This window comes from Salmo salar, chromosome 22 (genome assembly GCF_965601325.2).
Source record: "Salmo salar chromosome 22, fSalSal1, whole genome shotgun sequence".
In the NCBI taxonomy this organism is placed as follows: domain Eukaryota; kingdom Metazoa; phylum Chordata; class Actinopteri; order Salmoniformes; family Salmonidae; genus Salmo; species Salmo salar.
Window position 1 is genome coordinate 35,643,636 of NC_138312.1, and position 17,053 is coordinate 35,660,688.

At 43.0% G+C, this 17,053-nt stretch overlaps 1 protein-coding gene across 3 annotated transcripts; it reads right to left on the reverse strand.

Moving 5' to 3' along the window:
* Positions 1–44: 44 nt before the first annotated feature.
* On the reverse strand, positions 45–15,790 carry LOC106583286 (cyclin-dependent kinase 4). 3 transcript variants are annotated; one of them, XM_014167263.3, is made up of 8 exons: positions 15,706–15,787; positions 12,125–12,349; positions 9,523–9,658; positions 5,405–5,572; positions 4,327–4,436; positions 1,137–1,187; positions 822–957; positions 45–535 (listed from the first exon to the last, which is right to left on the reverse strand). In XM_014167263.3, the coding sequence occupies exons 1-8, from the start codon at positions 15,714–15,716 to the stop codon at positions 437–439; spliced, it is 936 nt and encodes a 311-aa protein (XP_014022738.1). In that variant the 5' UTR covers positions 15,717–15,787; the 3' UTR covers positions 45–436. The 3 variants fall into 3 exon arrangements, with proteins under 3 accessions (XP_014022738.1, XP_014022739.1, XP_014022740.1); XM_014167264.3 differs by lacking the exon at positions 15,706–15,787 and adding an exon at positions 15,222–15,466; XM_014167265.3 differs by lacking the exon at positions 5,405–5,572 and having other exon boundaries at positions 15,706–15,790.
* Between the last annotated feature and the right edge of the window lie 1,263 nt (positions 15,791–17,053).

Genomic DNA, 17,053 nt, shown 5'->3' on the forward strand with positions numbered 1-17,053 from the left:
TTTCCATTAACATTGAATATAAAATGTACAGTTAGAAATGCCTGTTAGTTGATTGGAGCAGCTTTATTAGTCTTTGCAACACTGATACATTGGGAGGGATGCTTGGTACAGAAAAATACATTTGGCCTGTAAACCTGTTCAACAAATGCCACTTAGCTACTGTGTTCATGTGTGAATTTACAAAAATACATTAAGCTATAATAATGACTCAGGACAGTTATTCCGTGTTGCATGTATGGGTGCACATTTCACTTGGGGAATGAACGAGTCAATCCCTCTTCAGGTTCATATCCATATTGGTCCTAAAACCCCACTTCTCTCCTTACATTCTCCAGGTGGTCCACTGGGTGTGTAGTAAGATAAAAAAAGGACCCACAACAGGAACCTGGCCTGAAATGCACTGAATGACAATTACACAAATGTCATTAACTGCATTTCAACCATTTGTCACTTCCTCCTCATTCTCCTGGAAGTAAGGATGTTCTAGAGCATTCAGGGCAGAGATTCTTCTTAGAGGGTCAAAAGTTAGCATTTTCTGTAGGAAAAACAGAACACTTGAGTTTACAAATGTGAATCAAGTAAGACAATTACAAGTAGGGTTTGTCCTATCTTGTATACCGTCATAACTTTATTTCGTTAATCATAGCTTTTACAAGCATTGGTCTGGTTAATAAAAAAAATACACTTTTGGCCAGAATTCACACTAACCCATGTGGATCCTGGACCGGCTTATACAATTCTGCATTTAAACGCTACCAAAACGTTTATTTTCACCAAACCGAATACCCCCCACAGCTGGTTAGAAAACCAAGAAGTCTCACCAGCAGCAACTCTGTCCCCTGTTTATTGATCTCTGGAGCGTAGTCGGTGATTGGGCGGGGGCTGATAGGACTGAAGTTGTGTCGTGAGAGGGTGACATCAGCAGGCCACTCCTCCTCAGGTGGCAGGCCAATCACACTGGAATGGCAGACAGGAAGGTTCAAGCCAGCCAGTCAGACAAGAGTTTCAGAAAGAATTGACAGAAGACTGATCCAAAGTGACAAGAGGGTTACGTCCCAAATGGCACTTGTCAAAAGAAGTGCACTATATAGGGTGCCATTTGGGATACAACCAAGGAGATTCCAGCCCATACTCACTTGAATATCTTTCCCAGTTGGTCCACTTCAGAGTCTCCACAGAACAATGGTCTACATGAGAGAGTTTGGATTTGGGTTAAAGTGCTGTTGGCCAATTTCCCCAGCTGTGAAACAAGCAGTACCGTCTGTCTATATGCCCCCAAATGCCCCCATTTTATTGTTCCGACCTATGGCCATGTCTGTGGGAGATTACAGGGCCTGGCTTACAGGGCCTGACCCTTCTGTGTAGACTGGTGTGGCCTGGTCGTTAGTGTGGGGCCATAATGATAAGAGAAGAATCCCTGAGTGCCACAGCAGTAGTCTGCTATACTGCCATTTGACTACATGGTGGCAGCATAATCACAGAAATGAGTGCTCGGTCACACAACATCCAGAAACAAATTGGATTTGTCTTGCTCCATATGTGACTCGTTTCAGGAAACTAGGCATATGACGTGGGTCACTACTTCACAGGAGAGCCATTTGAACAAAAACGTATTTTTAAAAAAACATCTAAATGTGTTTTTGGCAGAAATGCCTTCTGGAACACGTGAACTTTCATGTGCCTTAATAACAAACTTGTATGCCATTTGTTAATACGAATACAATTGTTAAATTACGAGCCTAGTTGGTTAAGCCACAGAAAAAGACAGCAACCTTCCCACTAACTATGATTGGCTGAGATAATGAGTGGGCTGGACATGCCGAGAGAGGAATTCAGATTGGTCTGCCATATAGAAGGCTTCTGTCTAATTGAGCTGGTCAGTCTGTGTTGGTAATCCTGTCGATTATAGCTTTTTTTTAAATGTATCATGTAGTGGAGCTGCATAAGTGTTGATCTCCACTTTCTGGAGGATAGAGTTTGAAATCAGTGGAATTAGAGTATGATAGCTAAAGAGATGGAGAAAACACCCGTTTCCGGATTACATCTTCAAACTAAGGCCAACCATGGCATAGCATCTAGGGCCCCCGATCTCCAACGGGCCCCCAGATAGCATATGATAGCAAAAATGTGTAGAATTGGTCCAATTTCCTGCAATTCTACACATTTTTGCTATCATATGCTATCTGGGGGCCCCGGGGCATGTGCTCTGGGTGCCTGTTCGGTAATCTGGCCATGAGTGTTAACTTTGCTAGGTGGAATATTATCGATTAATCCAATGGGAATCTTGTTAGAATATCAGATTAAGGGACTCCCGAGTGGCGCAGTGCTAGACCACCTTTACTCCACACGCAGAGACGCGTACAAAGCTCTCCCTTCATTTGACAAATCTGACCATAATTCTATCCTCCTGATTTCTGCTGTCAAGCACAAACTAAAGCAGGAAGCACCAGTGACTCGGTCAATAAGAAAGTGGTCAGATGAAGCAGACTATAAACTACAGGACTGTTTTACTAGCACAGACTGGAATGTGTTCCGGAATTCTTCTGATGGCATTGAGGAGTACACCACAACAGTCACTGGCTTCATCAATAAGTGCATCTGACGTCATCCTCACAGTGACCCTACGTTCATACCCCAACCAGAAGCCATGGATTACAGGCAACATCCGCACTGAGCTAAAGGCTAGAGCTGCCGCTTTCAATGAGCGGGACTCTAACCCGGAAGCCTAAGAAATCCCGCTATGACCTCCGACGAACCATCAAGCAGGCAAAGTGTCAATACAGGACTAAGATCGAATCGTACTACACCACCTATAGTCCCTGTGCCCAAGAAAGCGAAGGTAACCTGCCTAAATTACTACCGACCCGTAGCACTCACGTCTGTAGCCATGAAGTGCTTTGAAAGGCTGGTCATGCTCACAACACCATTATCCCAGAAACTCTAGACCCACTCCAATTTGTATACCGCACCAACAGATCCACAGATGATGCAATCCCTATTGCACTCAACACTGCCCTTTCCCACCTGGACAAAAGGGCTGCAGGTAAGGGGTGGTGGGTACCCTAGTGGTTAGAGCGTTGGGCCAGTAACCGTACATTGACTCTGGACTGGTACCCTCTTTATATAGCCTCGCGTATTATTTTACTGCTGCTGTTTAATTATGTTACTTTTATTTTCTAATCAAGCATTGTTGGTTAAGGGCTTTTAAGTAAGCGTTTAACTGTAAGGTCTACACCTGTTGTATTCGGCGCATGTGACAAATACAATTTGATTTGATTAGCCATGAGGGATCCTGGTTCAAGTCCAGGCTCTGTCACAGCTGGCCGCGACCGGGAGATCGATGAGGCGGCGCACAATTTGCCTAGCGTCGTCCTGGTTAGGGGAGGGTTTGGCCGGCAGGGATGTTCTTGTCCCAACGCGCACTAGCGACTCCTGTGGCGAGCTGGGCGCAATGCACGCTGACACGGTCGCCAGGTGTACAGTGTTTCCTCCGACACAATTGGTGCGGCTGGCTTCCTGGTTAAGTGGGCATTGTGTCAAGAAGCAGTGTGGATTGGCTGGGTTGTTTCGGAGGACGCACGGCTCTCAACCTTCGCCTCTCCGTACGGAAGTTGTAGCGACGGGACAAGACTAACTACCAATTGGATACCACGAAATTGGGGAGAAAAAGGGGTAAAACAATTAAAAATAGTATAAAAATGTCAACTACAAACAAAATATAAATATCGGATGTGTATATAGCTACTTACATATACACTGAGTGTACTAAACATTAAGAACACCTGCTCTTTCCATGACAGACTGACCAGGTGAAAGCTATGATCCCTATTGATGTCACTTGTTAAATCTACTTCAAATCAGTGTAGATGAGGGGGAGGAGACAGGTTAAACAATTGAGACATGGATTGTGCATGTTCGCCATTCTTCGGGTGAATGGGCAAGACAAAAGATTTAAGTGCCTTTGGTAGTAGGTGCCAGGCACACCGGTTTGTGTCAATAACTGTAACGCTGCTGGGTTTTTCACACTCAACAGTTTCCTGTGTGTATCAAGCATGGTCCACCACCCCAATGACATCCAGCCAATTTGATATAACTGGGACGCATTGGAGTCAACATGGACCAGCATCCCTGTGGAACGCTTTCGACACGCTCCATGCTCCGACCAATTGAGTCTGTTCTGAGGTCAAAGGGGGGGTTCAACTCAATATTAGGAAGGTGTTCTTAATGTTTTGAACACTTATTGTACATTAGATTAAGAGTCTCAAAAGATAAATGCAGGTATTTCCCAGTACATCAAATAAGCCTTCACAAGCCCTGACCACTCACTTGCGTCGGAACATCTCAGCAAAGATGCAGCCCGTGCTCCAGATGTCCACAGGCGTGGCATAGGTGGACTGGAGCAAGACCTCAGGAGGCCTGTACCACAGAGTCACCACCTGAGAGTCGTGGAGGAGAGAGACATCAAGGGGGGCAGTTGGTAGTATTATGAATGCATATTAATTTTAAATGCATGAAAACTGAAATCCGCCATACCAAATTTCTACCAGCATGTCACCTGTGCAATTAGGCAAATCTGACCATAAGTCTATCCTCCTGATTCCTGCTTAAAAGCAAAAACTCAAACAGGAAGTACCAGTGACGCGCTCAATACGGAAGTGGTGCGATGAAACGGATGCTAAGCTACAGGACTGTTTCGCTAGCAAAGACTGGAATTTGTTCAGGGATTCATCCTGTTTGTCTATCCTTATTGCCTAGTCACTTTTACCCCTACCTACATGTACAGATTACCACAACTACCTCCCCTGCACATTGAATCAGTACTTATACTCTTTGTATATAGCCTCGTTATTTTTTGTGCTATTATATCCTTTTATTTTTTGCACACACCAAAATACTGTCTAACTCTGCATTGTTGGGAAAGGGCTCATAAGTAAGCATTTCACGGTAAAGTCTACACCTCTTGTATTCGGCATGTGACAAATTAATTTTTGTTATTGAATATTTAAAAACATACAATATACTTGCAGTGAAGCCGCTCAACAACTACATCACATTAGTCATCTAACAGACTCCCATCCAGAGCGACACACAGAAAGAAGCAATCAGGGTCAATGCCCTGCTCAAGGGCACGTCGACAGATCTCCCACAAGGTCAAAAACGGGGACCCGAACCAGCGATCCATCAGCACATTAGTCATCTGGAGGGCCGCCAGCCCTCCAAGACCCCCCCCCACAGTTCCAAGAGATGCCCCGAGAAAAAAAAATGCATTTCATCTGATATGAGTAGGATGAGAGAGAAGTATGAATGCATATGAATATTTATACCAAGTGTAAAGCATAAGTAAGCATTATGGTGAATGCACCGAGACCCCTTCAATCCTCAACCATAGTGTGTGTCTTCCTACCACAGGAGTGAGGGCCATGTGGTAGCTGTAGATCCTTGCCAGTCCAAAGTCGGCCAGCTTCACCTGACCACGGCTGGTGACCAGGATGTTCTCTGGCTTCAGGTCCCGGTGCACCACGCGGTTCGAGTGGAGGAACGCCAGGCCACACAGCAACTGACGCATCAGGTCCTAACACACACAGGGGGACACATTTAACCTGCGTACCATGCTCGACCCACTCAACGGTCTTCCATCACATCCAGCCAGGTAGAATGAGAGGGAAACCTATACTGACTGTACAGCTGGTCCTGTGTGCAAACAGGCCTGGTTAGGGCTGTGGCGGTCATGAAATTCTGTCAGCCGGTGATTGTCAAGCAAATAACTGCCGGTCTCATGGTAACTGACTGTTAAATAACAAACACATTTAGCATCTCCTAGCTTCCACGCATAGCGTACCAGCCACTGATGCAGACCTTTGGAACATCTACATTTTAAAAAGTCAAATAAATCCATGTAATATAGCCTACACCATCACAATAAATCCATTACATATTTTAGACGGGTCTAAAGAAACATGATATGAAGAAAATGTAGTCTATTTCAGAAGAACAGAATAGCATACTCTGAGTTGTCCTTATGTTAGGCCCTGATCTGGCTATGCCAATTTTTTTATTTAACTAGGCAAGTCAGTTAAGAACAAGTTCTTATTTACAATGACGGCCTACACCGGCCAAACCCAGACAACGCTGGGCCAATTGTGCGCCGCCCTATGGATGGGACTCCCAATCACGGCCGGTTGTGATACAGCCTGGTTTGAACCAGGGTGTCTGTAGTGATGCCTCTAGCACTGAGATGCAGTGCCTTAGACCGCTGCGCCACTCAGGAGCCCTATGGCTGTGGGCTACACTAGTTCATTTAGCAGACAAGATTTGCTTAGAATTCCGTTGCATTATTTTACAGTATGAAGAATACAATTGAATATTGCTGAATAAGATAGAAAGGATGTTTTCTCCAAACAATTTCTGAGGGAGTGCCACATGAAGCTATTCTGTGTTGAGCAGTTAAGAAACAGGTCCCCCTATATGCTAAATTTAGAGTTATTTATGCAACTTTTGTTGGCTGCATTTTATGATGATTTGAAAAAAGTTTCATGAAAGGCATGAGCTCTGCTTTTTTTTCTTGCACAGGCTGCACACACTTCATCAGTCGATCTTTCACAATTTGAAAAGCACTTGACAATGCCTCGAATTTCCTGGCGGCATCCCCCTAGTGTGGCTGTAATGACCCCTAAAAAATCCATGCCTTTTGCGACCAGTGGCCGTTGTGCCCTTGGGCTGAATATAATAATTTTTATTCCCTTCTCCCGGCTGAGTGTTCCGAAGCACCTCTCACTCAAATAAATGGCTCTCTCTGATATCGCAATTATAATTAGCCAATGCCTGTCACGTGATCGGGTTCTTCTCACAGGCATCTATCTCAGCTCCGAAGTAGGCAAGTGAAGACATACATCAGGGATGCAACTGCACGCTTCCTTCTTATCAAATTCCGAGATGTTAGAAGAACTGTTCACATTTCCCTTTCGTCAGCCAACAAGATGAGTAGGCCTAACGAACAGCAAAACCACTAGCCTATGTCAATCTACTAACCCCCATAGTACAAAGGTTGACCTATTCTATTGATCAGCTTGTCCTTCTGTGCGAGAAATACATATTCCAAACATAGTCTGGGACAGTTCTGGGATGCAATTGATCCCAAATTAATACAACCACTCACATCAAAAAACTTTTCAAAGCAATGAGGCTGATGCAACAGATCAGAACGTTCATCTTAAAATGTTGATAAACTAATAGGCTATTTCTTCTTTGCGAACACGGCAGTAGGCTATGTTCCAAAATTCCATCAATTAGCGGGAAAACACCATTATCAAAAGTGATCGCAAATGCGATTATGCATGGAATGCTTTATTATAAAGGTGCATTTTTATGATAAAAATGTTCTTCCCGAAACTTGAAACTCACCCGCCGCCGCCTACGTATGCCAGTTAGATTCTACACTGGTTGTAAAGTGGATTAATGTGCTTAGTTTTAAGTAGTTATTTGGCCACTTTAGTTGTGATACAAACCTTATCAAAACATACAGGCCTATGGGCTAGGCTACATGAAGTGTGGGACTATGGTTTGAAAAAGTCGCAAAAAAAGGCATGCCCCATTTTTTGCCTTACAGCACACAAGCTGGGCATCATTCACAAGTGATAGTCTGTTGAGTGACAATATTAGCCTATTGTTGATTAAATATTTTCTTTACATATACTAAATAATATATGTGTGAAATTTGTTTACCATTATCATGTACCTGTCTCGGAACAAGGGCAGCGGGAAAAAATACATGTCATCTATGCACTTAAATAGCAAATGGAGGACGCTTTTCCTGTGGTTCGTTTTCATGCCAGCCAGATAGGCTATACTCCTGTTTTAAAGTAAAGCAATGTGCTTAATATTAGGAAAGTTGAGAAATAAATATAGTAGGCCGAGCCCATAGAAAGCTGATGGGATCCTCCTAATTTTAATAAAGGCCATCAAAACTCGTTTCGCACGCATTTCCATAGCCTATAGAAACATTGCACAATATAGGCTCATGGGCTCTCAAAGTGTTTGATTTGATTTTCGACCACATTTTCATTGATGTCAGAGTGATTAAAGGAACAATAGAGTGCTGAGTTCCAGGCAGTTAGCAAGTTTGGTAGGCTACTAATGACCATCAGCAGCATCAGAGCTTGGAGAAGCCTAGTTAACGTGAATTGGAATTTGACAGCGGTCATGACTCGTGACTGTCGGTAAAATGGTCACTGTACAGCCCTAGGCCTGGTTCCATTTCAGTCCCTGGCCCTGTCCCCTAGACCCCACCGCTTCGGTAGACTCCATAGTAAAAGCAATGTGGCGGAAGTTCTACTTCAACTATTGGAGGTTTAGTACTGCTATCCAAACCCTTCTGATCACCAAACACTGCAGGTGTGTGGAGGCAAAGAGCAGGGACAGTCTTGGTCAACTGACTACAGCCAAAGTAGGTGGAAGATCATGCAAGTGTATAGTTTTGGGTGGACTACCTCTTTAACATGGTTTACATGACCTAATATGTTATACACTATATATACAAAAGTATGTGGACACCTCTTCAAAATAGTGGATTCCACTATTTCAGCCACACCCGTTGCTGACAGGTGTATAAAATCGAGCACACAGCCCTGCAATCTCCATTGACAAACATTGGCAGTACAATGGCCTTACTGAAAAGCCCAGTGACTTCCAACTTGGCATACCTTTCCAACAAGTCAGTTCATCAAATTTCTGCCCAGGTCAACTGTAAGTGCTGTTATTTTAAAGTGGAAACGTCCAGGAGCAGTGGAAGGCTACACAAGCTCACCAAACGGGACCGGTGAGTGATGAAGTGCGTAGCGCGTAAAAAAACATATCCTTGGTTGCAACATTTACTACCGAGTTCCAACTGCCTCTGGAAGCAACATCAGTACAATAAATGTTCATCGGGAACTTCATGAAATGGGTTTCCATGGCCAAGCAGCCGCACAAAAGCCTAAGATCACCATGCGCAATGCCAAGCGTCGGCTGGAGTGGTGTAAAGCTCGCCACCATTGGACTCTGGAGCAGTGGAAACACGTTCTCTGGAGTGATGAACCACGCTTCACCATCTGGCAGTCCGACGGACAAATTTGGGTTTGGCGGATGCCAGGAGAATGCTACCTGCCCGAATGCATAGTGCCAACTGTAAAGTTTGGTGGAGGAGGAATAATGGACTGGGTCTGTTTTTCATGGTTCGGGCAAGGCCCCTTAGTTCCAGTAAAGGTAAATCTTAACGCTACAGCATACAATGACATTCTAGAAAATTCTGTGCTTCCAACTTTCTAGTTTGGGGAAGGCCCTTTCCTTTTGGTCATGTAGTGTATTTAACATGGTTTTACGGGGACCTAATAGGTTATAGGTCCCCGTAAACCATGTAAAATATAACCTATTAGGTCCCCGTAAACCATGTAAAATATAACCTATTAGGTCCCCGTAAACCATGTAAAATATAACCTAATAGGCTATATTTTACATGGTTTACGGGGAACTGAGGGGGCTTCTTACTTGGATGCGGCTGGGGGGCAGTCCTGGGGCAGGGGCCTTCTCTAGGTAGGTCTTAAGGTCCTGGTCCACGTGCTCAAACACCAGGGTGACTTTAGTCTCCTGATCCGTCCTCAGGGTGGCACATACGTCCATGAGCCTGATGTACACACAAACACAGAACACACACACATCCATGAGCCAGTGTACACATACAGTGTGTGAGTGGTATGCACACATCCCTAACTTTCACACTAGTGCTGGGCCATCCACAACACTCAATAGAGAGAAAGCCCATTGTATGTGCTGCTCTCAAGGGCTTTAATTTAACCTGCACTACAGTTCAGGTAACATTTCGGCTGCCATGCCTTCTCAGAGATTAGTCATTACTGTGGAGCAGGTTAAATGCAAGCACCTGACAGCAGCACACATACCATGTGTGGGATTGCTCTTAATACACAGTCACAGACAAGTTTATGGTCATTCATCATAATCTGAATGAGAGGCATGCCATGGTGAGTCCATCGCTAGCTAATAACATTTATAGAACCTGCTTATCAAAACATACCAGTCAGTCTTTAAGCATTACCCAGTTCTGTGGCTATATGGGCGGAGGGTTGTAGAGATACAGGTGATCAGGTCAAAACTGAAGTCTCAGGCTACAAGTCACAACAAAACCAACACTGACTGTGTGATTGAGAGCGTTTGTGTCTGTGTTAATGTGTTTGTGCATGTTTATGCAGTTCAAAGGCGCTATTGGTGGAGAGGAACAATTTACGTGTATGGGTGTGTTGATTACTTTATGGCATTCATTCCCTTTTTAATGTACTTTTTTTTTTCTCTTTTTCATGATATCCAATTAGTAGTTACAGTATTGTCCCACCGCTGCAACTCCCGTACAGACTCGGGAGAGGCGAAGGTCGAGAGCCATGCGTCCTCCAAAAGATGACCCTGCCAAGCCGCACTGCTTCTTGACACACTGCTCACTTAACCCAGAAGCCAGCTGCACCAATGTGTCGGAGGAAACACCGTAACGCTTGCAACCGTGTCAGCGTGCATTCGCCCGGCCCCCCACGAGTCGCTGGAGCGTGATGGGACAAGGACATCCCGGCCGGCCAAACCCTCCCCTAACGCTGGGCCAATTGTGCACCTCCTCATGGATCTCCCCCGGTCGCGGCCGGCTGCAACACAGCCTAGGATCGAACCCAGGTCTGTAGTGACACCTCAGGCAATGCAGTGTCATAGACCGCTACGCCACTTGGGAGGCCCATTCATTCACTTTTTACTGCAACAATTTGCTTGTTGAAAGTGAGACTGTGGTTTTGTCAGTTAATCCTGGTGTGACACTGTATAATTATCAATCCTAAAAGGGTAGCCCTTTCCACTTGCAGCCCATCATACCATATACAGGTTGAAAATGGCAGATTTGGTCACTGATAAGCACCTAAATTGGAACCCTGTAGCTGTACAGTAACATACTATATATGACGTCAGAGCCCAGGCTCTTCACTTTACAGTGCTGTATGGTATTCAACTGACAACCGTTCTAAACGTGTGTACCAATCGCAACAAAAATTAGCTCCTATCCCTCATGCTAATTGGGCTACTTTTGCACATTTTTTGTTGTCTACAAATCTACAATGCTACAAATCGATAGGCGTCGATGTGTTCTGAAAAATGAGACATGATTATAATAAATTCTGCTTTGTCATACAAGCAAACCACACAGTCCAAATGTGCACTTCACATTTCCATATTTGAAAACTCATGTAATTTACAGCATCAATGTTTATGATCGCTTTACAGTATCAACATTTCCGATGTACAGTTACAAGAATGACTTGTCATACCCTGGGTCGTCCTAAAATGAATGAACCTGTTTATCGTATTGTGAAGAAAATTTGCCTCAGAACCCACACTTGAATGCACTCATGACTCCATTCTACGCGCACCAAAATTACAATTTGTTTGTCTGAAGTGCCTTTTGAAAGCCTAAGATCGTATTTTATAACTTAGCTTCTTGCCAAAATGACTAGCTTTCAAATGATGCCCAGCTGACCCAGATTGCAAATTATAATAGAACGATTTTGGATTGCATAAAGAGTGTGATGGTGGGGACGCAGGACTGTGTTCCAAACAAATAGTGTGCTTGCCTCAGTTCCTCCATGGCAAAGCTAGGAGAGCTATAAAAAAAACTCCTTATAGGCTCTTGCATTGAAATGACTAAGGAACTGTGCACAGTTTGGAGAGGTGTGGCCACTTGGAGACACCAGTTAAAACTTTTTCACTCAAACACTTAGAATAGTTTTTTCTTATGTTGCACCTACCCCAAAATGTACATGAATCTACTGACTTTTGAAAGCAAGAGTATGTAACCAGTATGTGTGTTTATCGGTCTTCATAGGCCTATTAGTGTGTAGGTGTGTTGGCTTTCAGACCTCAAAAGAAGTCTCTTTACATTCCAAATGGGGTTGAGGATTATACCTAGATCTACACAAAAGTTGCATGGAACGTGAACTCATCTGCAAACTAGACCTCTTTCCTGGCCTGAAAACATTTGACAATCTTTGATTTTGGCGTGAACTATCACTCTAAATACAGGTTCAATGAATGAATGTGTTCTAACTTGACCACGTTGGGATGGTCAAACTGCTCCAGTCTCTTCAGCAGGGCCACCTCTCTGACTGTGGAGATGGGGAGGCCATCTTGGTCCGTCTGGACGCGAACGCTCTTCAGAGCTACAAACTGCCCGCTCTCCAGGTCCCGAGCTTTGTACACCGTCCCGTACGCACCACCTCCGATCTCTGCCACCGGCTCGTACTGGACCTCACTGCCCTGGGCCATGGCCTGGCTGGCAGACAGAAAGAGAAAATAGGTACGGTATGACTACAATGTCCTTCTACAGTAAGACACTGTCCCCTCCCTGCCACGTGCTTTCCAAAATAGAGGTCCACCTGTCTTAGGTCCAGCTCATTACCCCTCCAACAACCTTTCACCTTCTAGAGCACTGGACCTCATTAGCTGGGGTAACCTCTGCATTCCAGAGTGGAAGAGGCTGTCAGAAAGATTGTGTGTGTTAGTGATGCGCGGGTTGACTCATAACTCGTGGACGGGTTTAGGGTCATTATTGTGTGGCTGAAGGGTTGAATAAAGAGAAACAATACCTTAAATCCACAAATGTATAATTCTTGTGCAATTCATATAGGCTACATTGAGGTTTTTCTTTCATTATTTTAGGCTATCTGGTAATAGTGCATAAGCCTAAACTTTGTGGCTTAATTGTAAACACACCAAATTGCCTACACCAAATAATGCTTTTGGGAAGGGGCAGAAAAAGTTAACATAAATCCACAGAGGCAAAAAGATAATTGTCAAAGTTTAACTCAATAAGACAAAAGCAGCAAAAGGAGAGTTGAAAATAAAGAAAAAGGGAGTGCCAGAAAAGTAATGTTGAGAAAATATTTGGTGAAGTGGTAAGAGGATGATAGCAGTGCTGGCTATGTTATGTTTGATGATTGTGAGGCGCTATACAAATTCAACAGTCACAAGACAGGACATGAACTAGGCCTATGGCACGTCAAGGGAACTGTAGCCTACTGTTTAGATGGGTTAAGTGGAAACTGAAATCTGGACACTGACTGTAGGTCTATAACCTCTCACATTGCCTTAATAATAACTCCTGTAGAATTAAGCATTTCTTGTAGTAAAATGTAGGCAAAATTTGGACTTGGGAACAGCAGTGGAGATTTATGGTTAATTTCTTTCTGCATCTTCAGAGAATGCAATGCTCAGTTAGATGCCATCTGTGGAGATGCTGTCTTCATCATAAAAGCTGATAGTACTTCAACCACATAAAATATGCATCCAAGCCGAACTGAAATCTCATCAGAAACACGTTGTTCCCTTACAACAAGTCAAACCGACAGTTTGCACAGAAAATCTTTATTGTATTTTCTCCCCAGTCCCTAAATGTCTTTGCTCCGCGAAAGAAGACAGAAAACTCTACAGACGTCAACTAGATCGAACCATTCATTCTAGCGATCTATTCCAGGCTGTATCACAACCGGCCGTGATTGGGAGTCCCATAGGGCGGGGCACAACTGGCCCAGCGTCGTCTGGATTTGGCCGGTGTAGACCGTCATTATAAATAACAATTTGTTCTTAACTGACTAGCCTAGTTAAATAAAGATTTTTTTTTAAATACAGTATTCTGTTGCTCAAGGGTTTATTAAGTATTCTAGGGCAACACATAACATAATGACAACGGAGAAGCTGTATCTAAATATAGACAAGTTGCACACACTGTCAAAAAATCGTTCTGCCAAATTTGACTGTAACCTACAGTGCATTTTCTATATTTGCGGGTTAGGGTTGTGTGCAGGCTCAGATTTTCACTTGATCACTTATAGTCGGGCGGCTGCGGATGGGTGAACAAACAGCTGACCCGCGCACCACTAGTGTGTGAGACTGGGTTTGGAATCTGACCTGATATCCAATGAGACAAGAGTTCAGTCAACAAGACATTCCTGTCCTCAACCACACTGCTCAGGCTCCCTGGGTGAGGGTGAGTGAAAAGACATGCCTCGGAGACAGACATACGACTGAATGATGCCACTATCATGACGCTATGTATTCCATACTGCCTGCAGAACTAAATTAACTTGTGATCAATAAGTCGGCATACTGTACATTGCCTGGTATGCACAAAGTATGTAAACAAGAAAGGAAGAATGCTAAATGCTAGAAGAGTAAGTCACCATATAATTACCGTAAAACGACTAATATTTGGGTGTATGCAATTGTTTAACTTCTGTTGCAAACAAAGGTAATTCCCTTGTGTGTAGTAAAACGGGGTCCAGTTTCCCAGACAATGACTAAGCCTTGTCCTGGACTAAAACACTATTTCAATAGAGATTCTCCATATATAATGTCTAGGCTTAATCTGGGTCCGGGAAACCAGTCCTAAATGTTTTTACCAAGTTGCCATCCTTAGCTACTCCTAGAGCCAGCAAGTATACAATGGGTAGTCTCCTGGTTGACAGGTGTATATTATCAACAACATGCCAGGAAGGGACATATAACAAATTGGTATTTTTTCTATATTTAAAATGGTCCAAACAATGGTACATCAAATACATCTGAAATATTTCCTTATGTGGCTCCATATTCTACCCAAGAAAACAAAAGGTTGGACAACTTTCATTGTTAATTTACCTATGTCCATATACAATGGTAATAACCAACCTGTAATATGTAGTTGTCCTAGTATTTTATCACCAAAATAAGCTTCTAAGCAAGCAAAATTTGGTAACGCTAGCAAAATATTGGACAGAACTTGTGGCATAAGGCAGGAAAACGAAAGCCCCCCCCCCCCCCCCCCGAAACGTGTGAATCGTCCATAACTCCTTTTTTGTTAATTAAAATCAGTAAACACAGAATCGATATGCCACAATACCTCTTAAACGCAGTTTATGACGTGCCAAAAAATATTGGATGTTAAAACATGGTTCAACACTTCTCTTTCGCATGGCAAACATTTGTAGAGGCAATAGGAAATCCATGCAGCAAGTTGTGCAGAACTTGTGTGGTCAGGCCTATGATCTGACACTAGTTCCCCCAAACTAGCTGGAATACATTGCAACTGGCGACATCTGGTTTTTAAACGTATTTACAAGATGATGTGAACAGTATTTTAACTAAATTGGATCTAATAAGCTACTTACCACGTTTCTTGATGTTTTCGTTAACTGGCTATACTGCTACATTTAGTGCATGAACGAAAACATGTTTTTCACTTGGTTCTTTAGTATCAAACCACATTCGAGGTAGGTCGCACATAGATTTCACACTAAACTTGCGGATGTCTTCGATCAAATCCTTCGATTTAACTTCGGCCTTACTTCACTTTTCTTAAAACTGGCAAATCACTTGGTAGTGGAGGCGCTTCCTGTCGCCTTACAAGGCGGAGCCAAACATCTATTTACCCCCCCAAAATAATCCTGACAGTTTTGCAACATATAAATTTGCCACCCACTAAGTAGTTCTGTAGTATGATACATCTGCCAATTAGCCTACATGTTCAAATGTTTAGAAACGTTTTAAGAGAGTGAATCTTTAATAAATACTGAATTCTATGATATGCAAATGATTGTACTTTTTTTCTCATGTAAAACATTACCTGGTTTATTTCCTCCCTAGACAACTTACACTAGAAACATTGAAGAAGAGTTTGTGACTCAGGCCTGCCCCGGCGCGCGCAGAGCTCGGTGAGTGATGAATGAGGACCGCGCACCAAACCCCTCCCAGCTCTTTATCGCGCTGCTATTGGCGGAGAACTGCTGTTGCTAGGCTCATCTACTACTCTGGTTTGCTGTGAGAGCCCAAACCCCCATGCATTCCAAAGGAAGTATTCAGAATGAGTGATTCAACTGAAATGATTCTGTATATTCATTTGGTTAGTGCTCTCCGTGATCTTGGGATGTCCATACCCTAACCTTAACCCCTATTCTTGCCCTAACCCTATCTGTTTTTTTTTGTTTTTTTGGATAACCATTAGCTTTTGCAGAAGCATCAGCTACTCTTCCTAGGGTCCACAAAAAAACACAAAACATGACAAGTAACAGAACACGGATAGACAAGGACAGTCATTTACATTTAAAATACAACGATATACAAACAATACAACAACAAAAATGATGTGTGTGTGTGTGTGTGTGTATGTGTGTGTGTGTGTGTGTGTGTGTGTGTGTGTGTGTGTGTGTGTGTGTGTGTGTGTGTGTGTGTGTGTGTGTGTGTGTGTGTGTGTGTGTGTGTTCCATGAGGTGTTGTTTAATCCGTTTTTTAAAGGTAATTTTGCTGTTTGCCTGAGTAATTAGAGATGGAAGGGAGTTCCATGCAATCATGGCTCTGTATAATACTGTGCGTTGCCGTGAATTCGTTTTGGACTTGGGGACTGTGAAGAGAGACCCCTGGTGGCATGTCTTGTGGGGTATGTATGGGTGTCTGAGTTGAAAGTTATTTGATAATGCAGACAATCTGGAATTTTCATCACAATAATATTTCTCATAAAAACTAGAAGAGAAGCAGTTATCTCTCCTGAAAGTTGAAACATGGTTACATTTAATAAAAATGTTGGTAATGTTCTAGGAATGTTTTCCAAATGGTTTGACATTGGGAATGTCCTCAAATTGTTCAGAGAACTTTAAGAAACAACATTCTTCTTTGAGAATTTCAATACTTCAGCATAACGTTTCCTACAGGTTTCCTTATGGTTCCATTTAAAGTCATGTACTCACATTGTTCCAAGAACATTAAGAAAATATCCCATAAAAACCAGAAGAAAACTTTAGTAACAGTCAGAAAATGTTCTAAGAATTTTATTTAAAAACATATACAGTGCTTTCAGAAAGTATTCATACCCCTTGACTTATTTCAGATTTGTTGTGTTGCAGCCTGAATTAAAAATTGATTAAATATACTGAACAAAAATACAAGCGCAACATGTAAAGTGTTTGTTCACATGTTTCATGAGCTGAAATAAAAGATCACAGAAATG